At 51.1% G+C, this 17316-nt stretch overlaps 1 protein-coding gene across 1 annotated transcript in view; it reads left to right on the top strand.

Moving 5' to 3' along the window:
• The window catches only part of C3H1orf94 (chromosome 3 C1orf94 homolog), a 41206-nt gene that overhangs the window by 9849 nt on the left and 14041 nt on the right, over nt 1-17316 (top strand). Inside the window, 3 exon segments of the mRNA XM_070365331.1 lie at nt 9446-10134; nt 13337-13597; nt 14626-14801. Coding sequence (XP_070221432.1) covers nt 9446-10134; nt 13337-13597; nt 14626-14801 — 1126 coding nt within the window.

The raw sequence follows: 17316 nt of genomic DNA, 5'->3' as shown, positions 1-17316 counted from the left end.
GTGAAAGAGGAGAGTGAAACAGTTGGCTTAAAGCTCAACATTCAGAAAACTAAGATCATGGCGTCCAGTCCCATCACTTCATGGGAAATAGACAGGAAAACAGTGGCTGACTTTATTTTTCTGGGCTCCAAAATCACTGCAGATGGTGACTGCAGTCATGAAATTAAAAGACGCTTACTCTTTGGAAGGAAAGTTATGACCAACATAGATAGCATATTCAAAAGCAGAGATATTACTTTGTCAACAAAGGTCCGTCTAGTCAAGGCTATGGTTTTTCCAGTGGTCATGCATGGATGTGAGAGTTGGACTATGAAGAAAGCTGAGCGCTGAAGAATTGATGCTTTTGAACTGTGGTGTTTAAGAAGACTCTTGAGAGTCCCTTGGACTGCAAGGAGATGCAACCAGTCCATCCTTAAGGAGATCAGTCCTGGGTGTTCATTGGAAGGACTGATGGTGAAGCTGAAACTCCAATACTTTGGCCACCTCATGCGAAGAACTGACTCATTGGAAAAGACCCTGATGCTGGGAAAGTTTGAGGGCAGGAGGAGAAGGGGACGACAGAGGATGAAATGGTTGGATGGCATCACTGACTCAATGGACCTGGGTTTGGGTGGACTCTGGGAGTTGGTGATGGACAGGGAGGCCTGGCATGCTGCGGTTCATGGGGTCGCAAAGAGTTGGACACGACTGAGCAACTGAGCTGAACTGAACTGAACTGATGGGACTGGATGCCATGATCTTAGTTTTTTTAATGTTGAGTTTTAAGCCAGCTTTTTCACTCTCCTCTTTCACCTTTATCCAGAGGCTCTTTAGTTCCTCTTTGCTTTCTGCCATAAGGGTGGTGTCATCTGCATATCTGATGTTATTGATATTTCTCCCAGCAATCTTGATTCCAGCTTGTGCTTCATCCAGTTTGGCATTTCTCATGATGTACTCTGCATGTAAGTTAAATAAGCAGAGTGGCGGTATACAGCCTTGAGGTACTCCATTCCTAATTTGAATTAGTCTGTTGTTCCATGTCTGGTTCTAACTGTTGCTTCTTAACTTGCATACAGGTTTTGCAGGAGGCAGATAAGGCGGTCTGGTATTCCCATCTCTTGAAGAAATTTCCAGTTCGTTGTGACCCACACAGTCAAAGGCTTTAGCATAGTCAGTGAAGCAGAACTAGATGTTTTTCTGGAATTCTCTTGTTTTTTCTATGATCCATCTGCATCCAAACCAAGGCCTGGAGGCAGAGGGTGGAGGGAGGGAATCCTGGCTCAGAATGCAGATGCCTGGGCCCCATTCTGGACCAACTGAACTGCCATTTCTGCAGGGGTGCCCAGGAATCTGCATTTGAAACAAGCAGCCCAGGGGACTCCTGTGCATATCTGTAGAAAGTTCTCTGATACTTTGAGGGTCAAAGATGAGGGAACCTCAGGCTTCAAAAGGACACAACTTTGAGAAAGAGGTATTCCAAAGAAAAGCTTGAAGGAAGGAGATTGACTTTTTTTGCCTTCTAAGCGGATGCCAGGGATACTGTAGAAAAGGGACTCTCCCCTGTGTGAAGACCTTTGTTGAGAAATGAGATAAACATGGAGTCCAGGCTCGGGCAGCGGAGGAATTCCAGAGTGCCACCACCCTTAACCCCGGGTGGTGTCACCATCCCCACGGGACAGATGACCAAGATTTCTGTGACTTCCTACCCCAGCCAGCCTGGACCCTGGGCTGTGAAGGGTCAGCAGACCGCTCCCCGCGCTGCGGGTCTAGAGGTCTGAGCTGCTAACATTTGCATAGTGCCCGTTACAGTTTACCGAGTGCTTTCACATTCCTCATCTCACTTAATCCTCAGGCAGCCTGGAGCGTGGAGGAGGGGCGGGAGTCAGAGTTTTCTGCAAGCCTGCTGCCCACTCTGCCCCCCTCACTAGGGAGGGCCCAGGGGATGCAGCTCTGGGTTTCCAGGTACCTTTGGGGTGCAGGTGCATGGGCCCTGGGGTGGCAATGGAGTCTGTAGCTTCTCTCCACTCCCCTCTTCACCCCCCAAACTGAAAAAAATCGGCCCAGTCCTCTCGGCTTGTAAGAGGGGGAGCCTGCCCTCCTTCCCCCTTTCTTCCTTCTGGGTTTCTATAAGCTACAGCAGTGTTGTGTGCACATGTACATGGGTGTGTCTACGTGTGTACAGGGGTGTATGTGCACATGTCTGTGCTGTGTTTACCTGTGTAGGTATGTGTACATCTGTGGTGTGTGTGTGTGCATGGCTGTGGTGTGCATGGCTGTATGTGTGCACACAGCTGTGTGTGGTTGTAGCATGTCTGTGTGCCTGGGTGTGTGTGCATGCACTGGTGTGTGTGCGTGTGCATGGTTATGCTTCGTGTATGTGTACATAAGGGTTAGTATGTATGTGAGCATGACTGTGGTGTATGGGTGTGTGCGTAGATGTGGGGGGAGGTGGTGGCATGTGTGTTTGCACGTGTGGCTTGGGAAATGTGCGTGTGCACATATGTAATGCTGTGTGGACAATCATAGGCTGGTGTGTGTGTGTGTGTATGGTGTGGTGTGTGTATGGGAGGGGGACTCGGCAGATTGGTGAATCCTAGGTCTGGGGAGAAGAGAGGTGAGGACACAGGTAGCTTTGACAGGGGCGGCCGTGTCCCCTCTGTCCACACTGGACAGACGCCACCTTTGGTGCTGTGACGTAGGCTCCAGGGGAACAGAAGGTGGATCCCTGCTCCCCAGGCAGACGAGAAGACCAGAGTGTCCAAGAGCCTTGGTCAAGTCACGGTGGGGGCCACGTGGGGAATGGGGCCCTTAACCTCTTCATTTAGAAACTGGATAATTGGATCTCCGTGGGCTTTTGATAAACCGTCGTTCTCCCTCTCCCTCATTTGCACATAATCTACACACACCTTCTGGTGTACTTGAAATCATCTCTTGATTACTTACAATACCCAGTACAATGTGAATACTATGTAAGTAATTGTACAACATAAAAGCTATGTAAGTAGTTACCAGCGTGCAGCAAATTCAAGTTTTGCTTTTTGGAATTTTCTGGAATTTTTTTTCAAGTATTTTTCATCCATAGTTGGTTGAAGCCACAGATGTGGAACCTGTGAATATGGAGGGCTGACTATGTAACAAGCTACCTCAAACTTCAGCGCCTCTAAACCACAACTTCCTACTCAGCTCTCCCTAGTTGAGCAATCCAGTAGGCTGGGTTCTGCCAGTTGGTTCTTCTGGGTGGGGCTGGGCATGGCTTGGCAGGACCTGGCTCATCCTTACCCACAGGTCTGTGGTCATCCAGGCCTGGCTAGTCAGCTGAGGATCTTGGGGTTTTCCTCCATGGGATGTGTTATCCTCCTGGGCTTGCTCATGGGGAGGTCGCCAAACCCCCAAGAAACCAGAGGTTAAGCCCTAATGCCCAAGCGCTCGCCACATCTCTGCTTCTTTACTGAACCAAGCCAAGCAGGCACTACCACAGGGTCAAAGCTATAACCGGTCTTCATCCCACCCCATTGCAGTTGTTGTGAGGATTCAAATAAGAGTTTTTCATGGCCCGTGTTCAGCACTGTGCCTCGCTGGTTAGTTCATCCTCCGTAAGTACTCACTCTTCTGATTTTGTGAACTGGAACTGGAGGCTTAGACATATTCGACAGCTTGCTGGAGGTCTGGCCTCCATGCAGCCGTGGAATTTGAACTCAGCTCCTGCCTCCTTCCAGGCAGTGAGCTCTTAGCCACTCTGCTGCTCTACCCATGCAGACATGCGGAGGAGTCGGTCTCATCTGCCGCCACAAGGTCGGTCAATCTCTGGATGGAGCCTGAGCCCTTCGCTTGCTTCCGTCTTCAGTCAGCCATGTTCCCCGGGCACCAGGCCTGGGTAACGTGTTTTGTCATCGATCTGAAATGCCATGGTGGGAAGAAAATATTTGTTTTGGTGTCCTCTTCCAGCACTAACAATTTTCTGCTTGCATTTTTCTGTTGTTTGGCTCAGATGAATAGCAGTTTTCATCTTTGCTCTGTGTTATCATGTACACAGAACTGCTGTCGGGGAGCTAACAGCATGCTTGCTTAGTCATTATTCTGGGAAGGGGTGCCAGCCAGTCAATAGCCTTTATTTTTATACGACTCTGTACACTGCAAATGCCGAAATGTCGTGCAGCGCCTGCGTACAGAGTCACCATCAGACACCTATCATTTCTGGAGGTGGGCGGAATGGAAGTGGTGGCTGCCACTGGGGCCGGGCACCAATTCTGACTGGCTTCCTCTGTCAGCACCTGGGAGCTGGGTTAACCACCCTGAATGATACACTGTGATAGAGTCTGTGGCAGATTTTATGGTTTTTACCCACTCAAAGGAGAAAGCAAATAGCACCAAAGAGATGCCAGCCTCGGCAAAACTTCTTAAGGAGAGAGCAAGAAAGATAGATGCAGGCAGGCAGTCTTGGTGTGGGACCTAGCACCGTCGTGGGGAGAGGGAAGAATCTTTCTGGGAGCCCCACTGTGGGCTCTAAGAGTTGGGCAGGATCTTTGTGGGGTCTGCGGTGGGACTGCCTTACCGGGGTTGGGAGTTCTTAGGACGAGGTCAAACAGGCTGGTCGTTGTCATCCTGTCAGCTCACAGGGGTGGCAGGCCCACAGTAAGGACATGAGATGGAAGGCCAGAAAAATGGAATAAAAACCAGGGAGTCTGCAACCAGTAAAAGGAGCTGGGTGGTTTTTGGCAACACAGCTTTTGATTTCCAGAGTTCCAAGAAATGGACAAGGATAAAGACAAATTCACAAGCCAGTTTATTTATTTATTCAATAAATACCTATTTAGCTTGGAAGTGGTGCCCAGCACAGCTCAAAGTCTTGAGGCTTCCGTGGTGGACACGATACAATTCCTGCCCTCAGGGAAGATGTGTTGTTGTCAGAAATAAAGACATTAAAAAAATATACTTTGCCAGGGTGACGAATACTAGGAAGGAAATAAACAGATTGACGGAGCACAGAGTGCTCCTTAAGAGTTAGTCCTAGGATGGACTAGAGTCCAGGAGGTGCAAAGGCCCCGGGGTTAGAGTGAACTCAATATGCAAAGGAATATTTCTAAGATGAGAGGGGCTGGAAGAAGAGGAATCTCAAAGCAGGAGGGCATAACTAGGCCACTTAGTGGGGTGCCCTGGGGGTCAGAAAGGGGTCTGGATTTTTATTGTGTGAAGTAAGAACCCACATAAGGGTTTAAGCGGGGGAATGGTTTGATCTAAGTTCTGAGGATGTCTTTCCTCGGCTGGCATGCAGTTTTCTAAGGAACAAATGAATCATATTTTCTTGGGAGTGGGAAGGGCAGGAAGGGGAAACCCTCGCTTAGGGACTTGTACCTGTGCTGAATCTTGATTGCAGCAGGTGTTTGATAGAGGCTGTCTAGGAGAAATGGAGATGCAGTGATAGTGACTGGATTGATTTATTCCCCCAAAGTGTTGATCCAGGATTACTGTCAGGCTGGGGGTGGAGGGGAGGGTTTCCAGCAATGTCCCTAAGGCTCTGGACTCTGGACTCTCTCGCCTTCAACATTTCTATCCATAAATTGGCGGGGGACCCAGGAGGCAGACTCATCAGACATGCAGCTGACACAGAGCTGTCAGGGACAGCTAAGGCCACGGATGGCAGGCTCAGGACTCACTATGATGATCTTCCACAGGCTGGAGTGATGGGATGAGCCCAGCAAGATGCTTGATTGCATTCAGACTGGGAAACAAAGCCCAGCCTTGGAGCAGGGAGACCTTGCTGGAGAACTTTCCCTGAAAAGGAAGCTGGGGTGGGGCAGGAAGAGGTCAGAAAGTCAGCTGGATCCTGGAGCATCCCCACAACAGCCTCTTCACTTCTTTGGTGACAGAGTCCTTAGCCTCTTAGAAGTTCACTTTTCTCATCTGTAAGGAGAGAATGATTTTGTCAATTGCCCAGAGGCATGGAGAAGATTAAACAGAAGCATATATGTGGATGCCTGGCTTCCAGTCTGGCCTTCCAGATTCATAGCAGATGCAAAGCAAATAGGAGTTTGTAGAGACTGTCCCAGGGAGGGTTGGGTGCCCTGGGCCAGTCTTTCAGAGGGATGCAGGGGACCTGCAGTCCAGATGAGCCCCTCTGTTCTTGGCACAGACTCTTCTGGGATTGCAAGCTTCTTAAGAGGCCCATTGATCCCCATGATGTTCCAGAAAAGAATGGCTGAGGAATATGAGGAGTTTACACTCAGCTCCTTCTGGATCCTCTCCATCAGCCTGGCTCTGGGGTGTGGGAGAGGTAGGAGTGTCCTCTCAGGTGCTGAGGAGGGACCACCTGCAGGGTGGATTTGGTACAGAGACCTCAGGCCTCGTGGGTCTTTTAAAAGCTGCTTTGACTTCTCCTTGGAGCTGGTGCTTTGAAGGATACCGTGCCGAGACTTGTGTGTCCGTCTATTGTAGAACTTTTTTATTTTAGGAAAAAAAAAAAAAAAAAGAGAAGCCAAACAGACAAAAATAGAGCTAATAGTACTTGGTGAACCCATGTACCTCTCACTAAGCCTTAGACCTGGTCAACATAAGCCCAATCTTGCTTTATCTACTCCCCAACCCCCATCTTTTCCCTCCCCCTGCTAGATTAAGTTTAAAGCTAACCCCAGATGTAATGTTATCTGTAAAGACTTTAGCATGTATCTCTAAGAGATAACATTTTTATTGTTTAAGTATAACCACAGTACCATTATTCTGACTTTTAAAAATTAACATAATTGTGATGTCTTTCTAATTCAGAAGATCTATCTGTATACAGCTTGCTTTGCAAGTTTTGGAGGGGGCTGCTGCTGCTGCTAAGTCGCTTCAGTCGTGTCTGACTCTGTGCGACCCCAAAGACGGCAGCCCACCAGGCTCCCTCATCCCTGGGATTCTCCAGGCAAGAACACTGGAGTGGGTTGCCATTTCCGTCTCCAAGGCATGAAAGTGAAAAGTGAAAGTGAAGTCTCGCAGTCATGTCCGACTCTTTGCGACCCCATGGACTGCAGCCTACCAGGCTCCTCCATCCATGGGATTTTCCAGGCAAGAGTACTGGAGTGGGGTGCCATTTTGGAGGAGAACAGAGAGGCAAAAACTGGTCTTTCTAATGTCTGATTTCTCTGACTAGAGTTTCCCCTGTTCTCTTTGAGGGTGATGATGAAGAAGATGGGGGATCAATAACTTGGGACCATGGATTGGCAGCCTCTTTATTCCAAGTATTCCCAGGGACACAGCAGAAAAGTGAAGTGAAAGTGTTAGTCGCTCAGTTGTGTTGGACTCTTTGCAAACCTGTGGACTGTAGCCCATGAGGCTCCTCTGTCCATGGAATTCTCCAGGCAAGAATACTGGAGTAGGTAGCCATTCCTTTCTCCAGGGGATCTTCCTGACCCAGGGATTGAGCACGGGTCTCCTGCATTGCAAGCATGCTCCCAGGGACACAATTGATAGACTGAGTCTAGATGTGGGGAGGAGGAAAAATGGGAGTAAGGAGAGAGAGCCAGGAAGAGGGGAAGAACCAAGTGAATGGCCTTGCCCCTTCCATGGCGTCGATGGCCAGCGTCCAGCACCAGCCCGCTCCTGCTGCCAGCCACCGCGTGCCCAGTGCTCCTGTGTGTGTGTGTCTGTGCCAAGGCTGCACAGGGGTTACTTCACCAAGTTCTCATCCCACCCAGGGGCTGGGTGCTTGTAGTGTCATAGGTGTCATGCGTTGTCACAGGGGAGTCCCCAAGGTTCCGGGATGTGGTAGGAAGTGAGCAGTAGTGCCTGATTCTGTTCTCAGTCTGTTTGACTGGAGCCTGCTTTTTCCTGGCATGGCTCCCAGCCTCCAGGCCTGGGGAGACCACATGCGGGGCTGGTGTTCAGGAGGCGGTGGCTGTCGCCATCATTAGAATAGTGACAAGCTCCCACGTTTTAAACTCTTCCCTAGGCCTCCCAAGTGCCCTGGCCAGCAGTGACCTTTACCAGGACCCCTTGGGACTCATCAGTAGCCATCAACTATGGGATTAATGCCGGCACAGTAGGAGCATCTGGGACTGTAGCCTGTGCCCACTCTGACTGGTTGTCAGATACAGAGACCATCCTCTGGTTTTGTGTGTGATGACTGTGAGTCATTTTATGCCTGCACTGCACCTGTGTGTGTGTGTGTGTGTGTGTGTCCGTGTGCATGTGTTCATATACAGAGCATTACCAGGAAGGAACATCCTTGCTGGGAGCATTTGCTAGTCATTATTTTCGGGGCTCACCGAATCCATAGAATGGGCTGTCAGGGCAGGAGTATACTCTGAGCCTGCCCAAAGCTCCATTCACAGGATGCTTTAATTTTCCCCTCTGCTTCTTTTTTCACCATTTTCACCAGCACTAGAACTCTGAGCAGTTTCTAGAATGCTCTATGCAGGCCAGCTTATCCACCCTTCCTGGGAACCCACCCAGGAGGAAGAGCAGGGTGGGCTGCCACAGTCCTCCTGGGAGTACCAGGGAGGAAGGTTCCCCCTTATCAAGGATGCTGGTGGGCCAGTGTGGGCCCAAACCAGTCCGGCAGGATTGCTACCCTCTCCCACACCTGGAGACAGCCAGCATCTAGGAGCTTAGAGTCCATGGGACCATCAGGCCTCATTAGGATGGTGCCGGCCACCAAGGGTGCAGTTGGAGGTCCCAGGTCTCAGGTGCAGGTAGAGGCCAGTGTTTAGATACAGGAAGACTCTTGTGAATCAGTGCAGGGATCAAGCAATTGCTGGTGCTCCCAGGCAGCCCAGTCTGTGATCTGGTCAGAAGGCCATGCCAGCCAAGGTGGACACGGGTATCTATGGAGCCATGTGCAGATTTCAGGATCCAAAGGCCCAGCCCGGCTGACAGAGGTGTCTATAGACTGGCTGTCCCTTTAACTGCCCTTACCGTGCCAGACATGGTCTGGAGTGTCTCTGTAATACTCCACTTCATCAGGAAGGAAGACAGTGGTACCATGATGCTGAGCAAGGGACCCAGGATCACATGGCTGGGATGTGACCGAGCCAGGCTGTGAGCTCCAGCTGCCACCTTGCTGTCCCTGCTCTCACTCAGACCATCCTGCAGTGCATGGGGCCCCGGCACCCTGGACGCCATGTCCAGAGCTGTTGACTCAGTCCTGTTCCCTTTGCTACTGGTCTTTTAGTGCTTTTGGTCCTGAGCACCACCAAACAGGGAGCGATGGACAAAAATGCAGACTCAGCCCACTCAGCAAGATGGAGCACTGGGAGAGGACCCAGGGGTCCCGATTCCCAGAACCAAGCTCTTAGGACTCTTGCCTGTTGGTATGGTATAAAAACCCCTTGGGGGTCCATGTATGGCCCAGTTTCTCTCGTGAAGAGCAATAGGCTTCTCACCTTGGGAAACATGTTTTCTCTAGCCCCTTTTCCTGGGGTCTGTGCCCCACTGCAGAGCCACCCTCAGGGAGCGGGCCCTAAACCCATCTCTCTTTCTGACCTGTTTGCAGGGCTCTGGAGCTCACCAGTGGCAAAGACGAGATCTCCTTGTTGGTGGAGCAGGAGTTCTTGAGCCTCACCAAAGAGCACCTCATCCTGGTCACCAAGAGCTCGGGGGATCTGGAGGCACCCGGAAGCAACCCTGAGGGGCCCAGACAGCCAGCCCCTCGCCTTCTCATGCCTTCGCTGGTGGCCAGCAGCAGTGAGCACCCAGGAGCCTCCATCATGGCCGGTGACAAACTCCTGGAGCCGAAGGTGGCCGTGTCGGTCGTCAGCAGCCGGCCAGACTGTGATTCTGCCACGTCTATGGTCACGGGCATTCTGCGTGCTGCCAAGGTCAAGAGTGCCAGGGGGACAGAGGACAGGAGCCGCAGCCTGGGGGCCTCCAGCTCGGAGATCAGCAAGCTCCTGGCTCAATTCCCACTGAAGTCCACAGAAACGTCCAAGGGCCCCGACAACAAGATGGTGTTGGAGGAGACCCGGGTCATCAAGGACTTCCTGCAGAGCAGCATGTTCAGTGGCCCTGGACCCAGAGAGCCCACGGGGCTGGGCCCGTTCCTGCTGCTGCCTCCCCCACCTCCGCCTGTGCTTCCCAACAAACTCCCTGAGCTCCCTGCTCAGAAGAAGCAGCTTCCAGTGTTTGCCAAGATCTGCTCCAAGCCCGAGGCTGACCCCATCATGGAGGGGTACCAACTGATAGGTGAGTGGGGCTGGGAGCAAGGCTAGGAAGCACGCTTGCTGGGAGGAGAAACTTAGCAGAAAGCCACATGGGCTGCATTAGGAACATGAAGCATCGCTGTGCAAAGTAGGGTGAGGTGGCCTTGCTGACGAGCATGGTCCAGGGTGCAGGCTGTTTTCAGCCCCCACAGCCCTCCTCTGCCGGATGCTCGTATACAAGGCACGTCTCATGTCGCCAAACATGGTGGCCGTGAATCCAACACACTTTGGGAAGCGGGAGAGGCCCGTTTTGTAACCGACTGGGTTTTTAAATCCATAGGCACCCCGAGGACATGGAAGGAAGCATTTACCCTTGCTGGGTCCAGGGTGAAAGTGCAGCCAGGGGACCCTGAGCTGAATAGGAGGGAAATTTAACTGGCTTCTGATGGAGGCTCCTGTCCTGACCGTGGTGCCTGGTCCCCTCTCTCAGGGATCGGGGGTGAATGTGTAAGCTCTCCAGGTGCGGGCAGACTGCTGGCCCTGGGTTTGTTCCCAGGGACCCCAGGGCTTTAGAAAAGTGCATTCCCACTCCTAAATCGAGGAGTCCACATCCTCCCTGGGATTGCCAGCCACCTCCCAAGCCTCCCCAAGTTCCAGGATTCTGCATTTTGTGTCTGTTCTGATCCAGCTACTCAGACTGGATGGTTCCAAGAGGGAAGACTGGTGGCAGTGACACTTGCCTGCCATCAGCAGTCGCTGGGAGGAAACGGGAAGAAAAACTGCCCCCAGGTTGTGAGAGATGGGTAAAGGAGAGATGCCTATATTGGGAGGGCCCAGATCCATCTTCCTAAGAAAACAGGGACACAGTCACCCTAGAGAACATTCTGTGGGAGCATTTTAGGAAGCCAAGGACTCCAAACTGTGGACGGCATGCTGGACTCTGGGTCCTGGGCAGGCCTCCACAGGTCAAGGAACTCGGGACAATCAGCTGTGTATGTGAGATGATGGGACATACCCGGGGGAGGAGACGTGCCTCCCACCTCCTTCTCCACCAGGGAGTTGTGGATGTTTCTCTGTCAAACAGGGCTGCTGGTTTGGAGAGAGTTCTGTCCCACACACCTTCCCACCATTTGCGTGTGTGTGTGTGTACAGGTGTATGAGTGAAGGTGTGCTGAGAGGAACTTTGCAGATGTGAGCGTATTAGAGGCAATGCAGTGTGGGCACATCTGAGTGTAACCCTTCTGCGTGTGTAGTTGTGTATGTGTGTGAGCGAGCGAAGGGAATGGCAGGAAGGGATGTGTATGTGTGTGTGTCTGTGTATACAGCCTTTAGAAGAGGGAGCTTTGGAGATGAGTGAGTAGCAAGTGTGTTTCAGGTGACTGGGGGGTGGTGTGATGGCAGGTGTGTGGGCCTCTGGGGAGAGGGTTATTATTAGTGGGTACTGTTATCTCAGCACTGGCTGGGGGCCACACTCTGCAACCAGAGAAGCTCTAGGAAAAGACACCAGGGACATGTTTGCTAAAAATGTCATTTTCTTCTGGCTCAGGCTAGAGCAGCTTTCTCCTTTGCTGGGATGGCAGTAAGAGGGCAGGCCCCATCCTGTCCAGACTCAGCCTCAAGGCCATGGGCTAGTGGGACTAAGAGTTGGTGGGATCGTGTCTACTCCCAACAGGTAATTCTGGGCGCAAGTCCTCTGATCCCATTGCTCCCAGCATGATCCACTGCGCCCGCCATGTGTCCAGTGCCATTTCCCAGCCAAGCTCCACGGAGACCAGGACCTCCAGGCTGGGAAAAACAGGAAGGTGCTGAGAGCAAGGCCCTCTTCCCTGCTTCAGTCAAGCAGTGCCTTAAAAATTTTATATATGTGTATATATTATATGCTTCCCTGGTGGCTCAGCGGTAAAGAATTGGCCTGCAATACAGGAGACCCAGATGATTTGGGTTCAGTCCCTGGATCGGGAGGATCCCCTGAAGGGGGCATGGCAACCCACTCCAGTATTCTTGCTGGGGAAATCCCATGGACAGAGGAGCCTGGCAGGCTACAGTCCGTAGGGTCACAAAGAGTCGGACATAACTGAGCATGCACGAACCATGTATTTATGGGTGCAGTATGGTGCATTCCCCCGCCATGCTTAATTTTGTTGGAAGAGAGAGTTCCATTGCTCAAAAGGAAAATTGGGTGAAAAACCACTGTTGTAGGGGATCCCTGGTGGTCCAGGCAGTGTCCTTGCACCAGGGAGACTTGGGCTATTTGGAGAGAGAGCTGAGCCTGGCCCCGACACATCCAGTGGCTCACTGGTGCCTCTGTGCCTTTGCCCACGGTCACCCATGGCTCTGGGTGTAAGGCCTCGCTGGAGGCCCTCCTCCTCCTGGAACCCCTCCCACCTCTCAGACAGAAGCTGCCTCAGCCACCCTCTTCCTCCGCTATGTCCCTCTGTCACCTCACGGTCCCCATCTGCCTTGTCCCGGAGCTATTTCTGGGCCTGTCTCGCTCTTCCTCCTCGTTGTGAGTTCCTGCCGGGCCAAGTCTGGCTCTGACTCATCCAAGTGTCCCCAGGACTCAGGTCAGAGCCTGGCACTGATGAGTGTGCTGAATCGCCACGACGACTTAGCAAGAGGAGAGTCTATGACAAGGGAGCAGCTGCATGTTGTGTGGGAATGTGTGTGCCCCCAGCTAAGCTAACTGTGCTCCCTGAAGACAGGAACTATCCGGACTCTTTGTGATCCAACCTACAGATGGTTAGCAGGAAGGAAGGGAGGAAAAAAGAGGGAGAAAGGAAAGGCAAAAGATAGAAAGGAAGGAAAAGAGGGAAGAAAGGAGGAAGTGGCAGGGAGGAAAGGAGGAAGGAAGAAAAGAAAGAAAAGGTAAGAAAAGAGAGGGAACTAGAAGGGAGGAAGTTTGGAAGGAGGAGAGAATGGGATAAGGGAAGGGAGGATGGATGAGTGGATGGAAGGAAGGAAAGATGGATGGGTGAATAAAAGGATGGATGGGTGGGTGGACAGACGGAAGAAAACAAGAATGGATGAATTCATGCATGCATGCAGGGGTGTGAGACCATCATGGGTGCTGGTCCATGAAGGCTTCAGGGACTGGACTTGGATTGAACTTGGTTGAGAGAGAGCCCAGAGTGGTGGGAGTCTCAGGTGTGCCATGGAGGATCCATGACTTTGTCCACAAGACCATGCTGCCCCCATCCAGCACGTGGTCTTCCAGAGTCACTGACTCAGCTTCTCTCCTGCTCTAGAACGGAACCCAAATGCCAAGGAGCTGACCAGGGGCCGAGAGAGCCTCTTTCTCAGCCAGTGGTCCCCGAGCCGGAAGGACACCTGTGGTGAGGAGGGTGGCAGTGACCCCATGGGTTCCATGACCATGGCTCTGCCGGCCAAGAAGCCTGCCTGGCAGGCCAAGAAGAACCTGCTCTATGAGTTCCTTGGGGCCACCAAGAACCCAAGCGGGCAGCTGAAACTTCGTGGCAAAGTGGAGGTGGACAGGCTGGAGCTGAAACGTAAGCTGACCCTGCCCAGAGAGAGTCTATGCAGGAAGGGATTTCAGAAACCCTCATAGACCCCTGGAGTAGCTCTGTCATCAAACAGCTGTCTCATCCATGGGCAAGTCACTGTTTTTCCCAGGTCCTGTAAATGGGGGAAATGGCTTTCTTCCTGTGTCATCCCCTACAGGGAAGAGCTCAAGAAATCTAGCTGACTTTCAGGGGTCACATGGGCATTATTGGTGGTTAATTTGAATATAGCCCTGACTCAGCATGTCTTATGTCCCCTCAAGTTGCCTGAGCCAAAGAAAATCCCATGCTTTAAGATTATTTCTACATTGCGATTATTCACGTCTCAGCTTTCTCTCCCTTGTACATCTACAACTGTTTAAGTGCAACATTCTCCCCCCAACAAAAGGTGCTAAAAAGGGGACACTGATACCCCATCTCTAACTCTTAAGCCCACAGGGCATATTATAGAAGGAAAGAATCCAGGATTCATATCCTGAAACAACTCCATCAAATTTCATTCATTCAGACTAATTTGGGGTCTTGCCAAAGGGAATTATATAATATTTTAAAATATTAAAAAAAAATGACGCCAGCATAGATGCAACACCTACACAAGGTCCTCGCTGTTGCCAAGTACACGTCCCCAGCGGGGTGCTTTAATAATTTGATAAAAATGAGTTCCCACAGTGTAGCAATTGTTTGTATCAAACTGGATTTTTCCGAAGCACTTGAAGGAATATAGTTTTGTACGTAGGTGAGACAAGCTGGTTGATTGTATCTCTTGCTAAACTGCCTCCTTACTTGTGAGTCATGAAGGAGATGCTCCATGCCAGACCATGCTGGGACTCTCACCCCTTCCACGTTGGCAAGGTGTGAACTAACAGTGTTTTCCTTGATCTTTGAAGAACCCTCTGGGAGCTTTTCAAATACCTGACCTGTGAGAACATTAACCCCGGGGGCAGTCATGGAGCTGGGACAGGCTGACCTCTCCCTTCCTCAATCACGAAATGCTCTACCTCTCCTGTGACTTACAGTTAACCCACCTGTGACAGGGGCCGACAAGAACAACCTCAAGTACACGGGGAACGTGTTCACCCCACGCTTTGCCACCGCTTTGACCTCAGCAACCCTAAACCAGCCCCTCTGGCTCAACCTGAACTACGCACCTCCGCCTGTGTTCACAAACCCCTCCACCTTCCCCCAGTACCAGGTGAGTGAGGAGGTCCGGGCCCAGTTATCCGGGGGTGGCTGTTCAGGGAGGAGCTGTGGCTCACAAGGAGCCTCATTCACAAAGAGCCGTGGACTCGTTAGTTAATTTCTTCATAGGGGCCCCATCAGACCAACTGCCGGATACACGTGCGCAGGCATGCACACACACACACACGTGTGCATATTTCTTATTTTCCTTTGAATGGATTCCAGTTCACTCTGTGCTGTGTCTTTCAGAGCCACCTGGCTAATCCTGGGCTGTGAAGTACTTGAGCTCCTAGGGAAGACTGACCGACGACACAGTCCTTGTTTCCCACCAGCTCCTGGGACTCGCTTTGTAGTCGGATGACATGTGTCCTAGATTACCTGGGACAGTCCCCATTTCGGTCTTTTGTTCCAGCACAGTTATTCATTGTACTCCCTTTCACTCTCGAGCATCCCGCTGCAGATGACAAATTATGCGGCTGTTTCATTTCAGCTACAACCTAGCAATCTTAGCTTCTACCGGCCGAGGTGGCTTGGCACACAGTCTTGGTCTTGGACTCAGAGCTAAGAGGCGTCAGACACAAAGGGGTGGGGGAAATACTTGCAAGGCTGGCAGTTTTACTCACACAACTTATTTACTCTGGGAAAATGTAGTTCCTTTAGTTCGTCTATTTAACTTAATCTCCTGTAAGAGCTGCCACCCACTGGGTAGAGAGATGCAAAAAAAATCAAATAAATGTCCATTCTGATTTAAACCATAGTCCGAACCAAGAGCTTAAATAGTCCCTCTAGGTAGTGCTCCATTGCTCCAGGACAGGTGCTCAGTGCCTAAGATTTCTCAGTCTTCTCGCCCCTCCCTGGCTGCTTGCCAGAATGGCGTGCAGGTGTACAGAAGGGCCAGGCCCCTGGGAGCCTGCTGCCCCAGCCCGGCCTAGCCGAGCCCAGGGAGGGCAAAGAGAGAAGGAAAACCAACCTGAAGATCTTCTAGTCCTGCCCCGTGCCCTTCCCCCTTCCACTGCCCCGGGGCTCCCAGTGGTATTTCCTTCTCCTCGACAGCAGCAGGCTTAACATCCTGCATGAGAGGTGGGTCTTCTCTACTCCATGTGAAGCCCCTCTGAGCTGGCCCGCTGGACTTAGCCCCTGATTCTTAAAACAGGAACTGAAGTAAAGGGGTTTAGCACGGTCTCTCTCTTTCTCTCCAAAGTTTTGGTTTCAAGTCTTCTTTTGGTTTGCTAAAGAGAGCCAGTGGCCACCCTCTTTCTCAAGCCCCACCTTTGAGGTGAGACGGTGTAAGGAAGCGTGATCCATGGGAAAACCCCAGGTGCATCCATCCTGAATCTACGATGTGCTTTCCTGGAGAAATACCCTGTTCACATGCTCATTGGTTCACCAGCTCCTTCACTGAAGTTCCTCCACCCTTGCACACTCATCACTGAGTCATTTATCACCTACTCCCTGATGTACTCATTTGTATTTATTTATTTTCTCATTTAAATAATTAAAAAAAAAAAAACTCCTTGCTTCACACTGACTGCAGGCTGGGGATTCCAAGGTGACTAGGAAGCTCGGAGTCCAGTATGAGTCAGGGACAAATCCAAGGCCAGCATGGTGTGCCCCCACCTCTGAGAGAGAAACAACTGCATAATTTTATTTAGTGTAAATTGATTCACTCTCAAATGCACTCACTCAAGGGGCTCGCCATGTAGAGCTAATTTGCAGTGGTTTGTTTTGTAAAGAGGGGACAGTCTCTCTCTCTATGTTAACTTCTTCTGACTTGACTTTTGGCGTGGGTGAGATCTGGAAGTATTCTTCTAGCATGAATGTCCTTTGTCTTCAGAGATGCTGGTGTTTGCATCACAGGGCTGACTCTGAGCTTCCTGGGCCTCTGGGCAGAAAGGCCCTGGCTGGTAGGGTCCCTTGCTTCCATGCAGCAGTTCAGGCACTGACTGAGCCCAACCGAAGTCACCTGCACACGCCGACCCTCCCAAGGGGCAACAACAGACAGCGTGACTTACCTTTTCCCAGCTTCTCATGATTTCATGATACCAACCAGCTTCAAGACAGCTGATCAAGGGGTCTGATGTGGTAAAAAGAAGGCAGGTTTTAGAATCATCAGAATTGGATTTAAGGAAATTGTGCTACTTTTGAGCTGTGTGGCCTTGGGCAAGTTAGCCAAATGTTCTGAGCCCTGGTCTCCTCACCTATGAAATGGCCTCATAATAATTACAGCGGCAGCAAATACTTGAGTCAAGTGTAAGGTTAATTGAGTCCATGGATAGGAAAGGGCTTTGTAAAATCTCAAGTATGATACAGATGTTGGTTCTTATTGTTATTCAGCCCTGGTCTTCCTGGTACAGGGGGTCAGGGAGGTCTGCAGACCTTGAGGAGGCACACAGGAGAGACAGGGAACAGTCCATCCCAGTCTCTTTTTCCTGCTTGACGTTAGGAATAAAGATGAGGTCCCGAATCCAGTTTACTCAGAGCTTTGCAGTGCACGGACGAAGAGCTGTGGAAGACTAAGTCCCCAGCAC

Source organism: Bos mutus, chromosome 3 (genome assembly GCF_027580195.1).
Source record: "Bos mutus isolate GX-2022 chromosome 3, NWIPB_WYAK_1.1, whole genome shotgun sequence".
Classification (NCBI taxonomy): domain Eukaryota; kingdom Metazoa; phylum Chordata; class Mammalia; order Artiodactyla; family Bovidae; genus Bos; species Bos mutus.
Note: the sequence above shows the minus strand (reverse complement) of the source record. Positions and strands in the feature narration are given on the sequence as shown.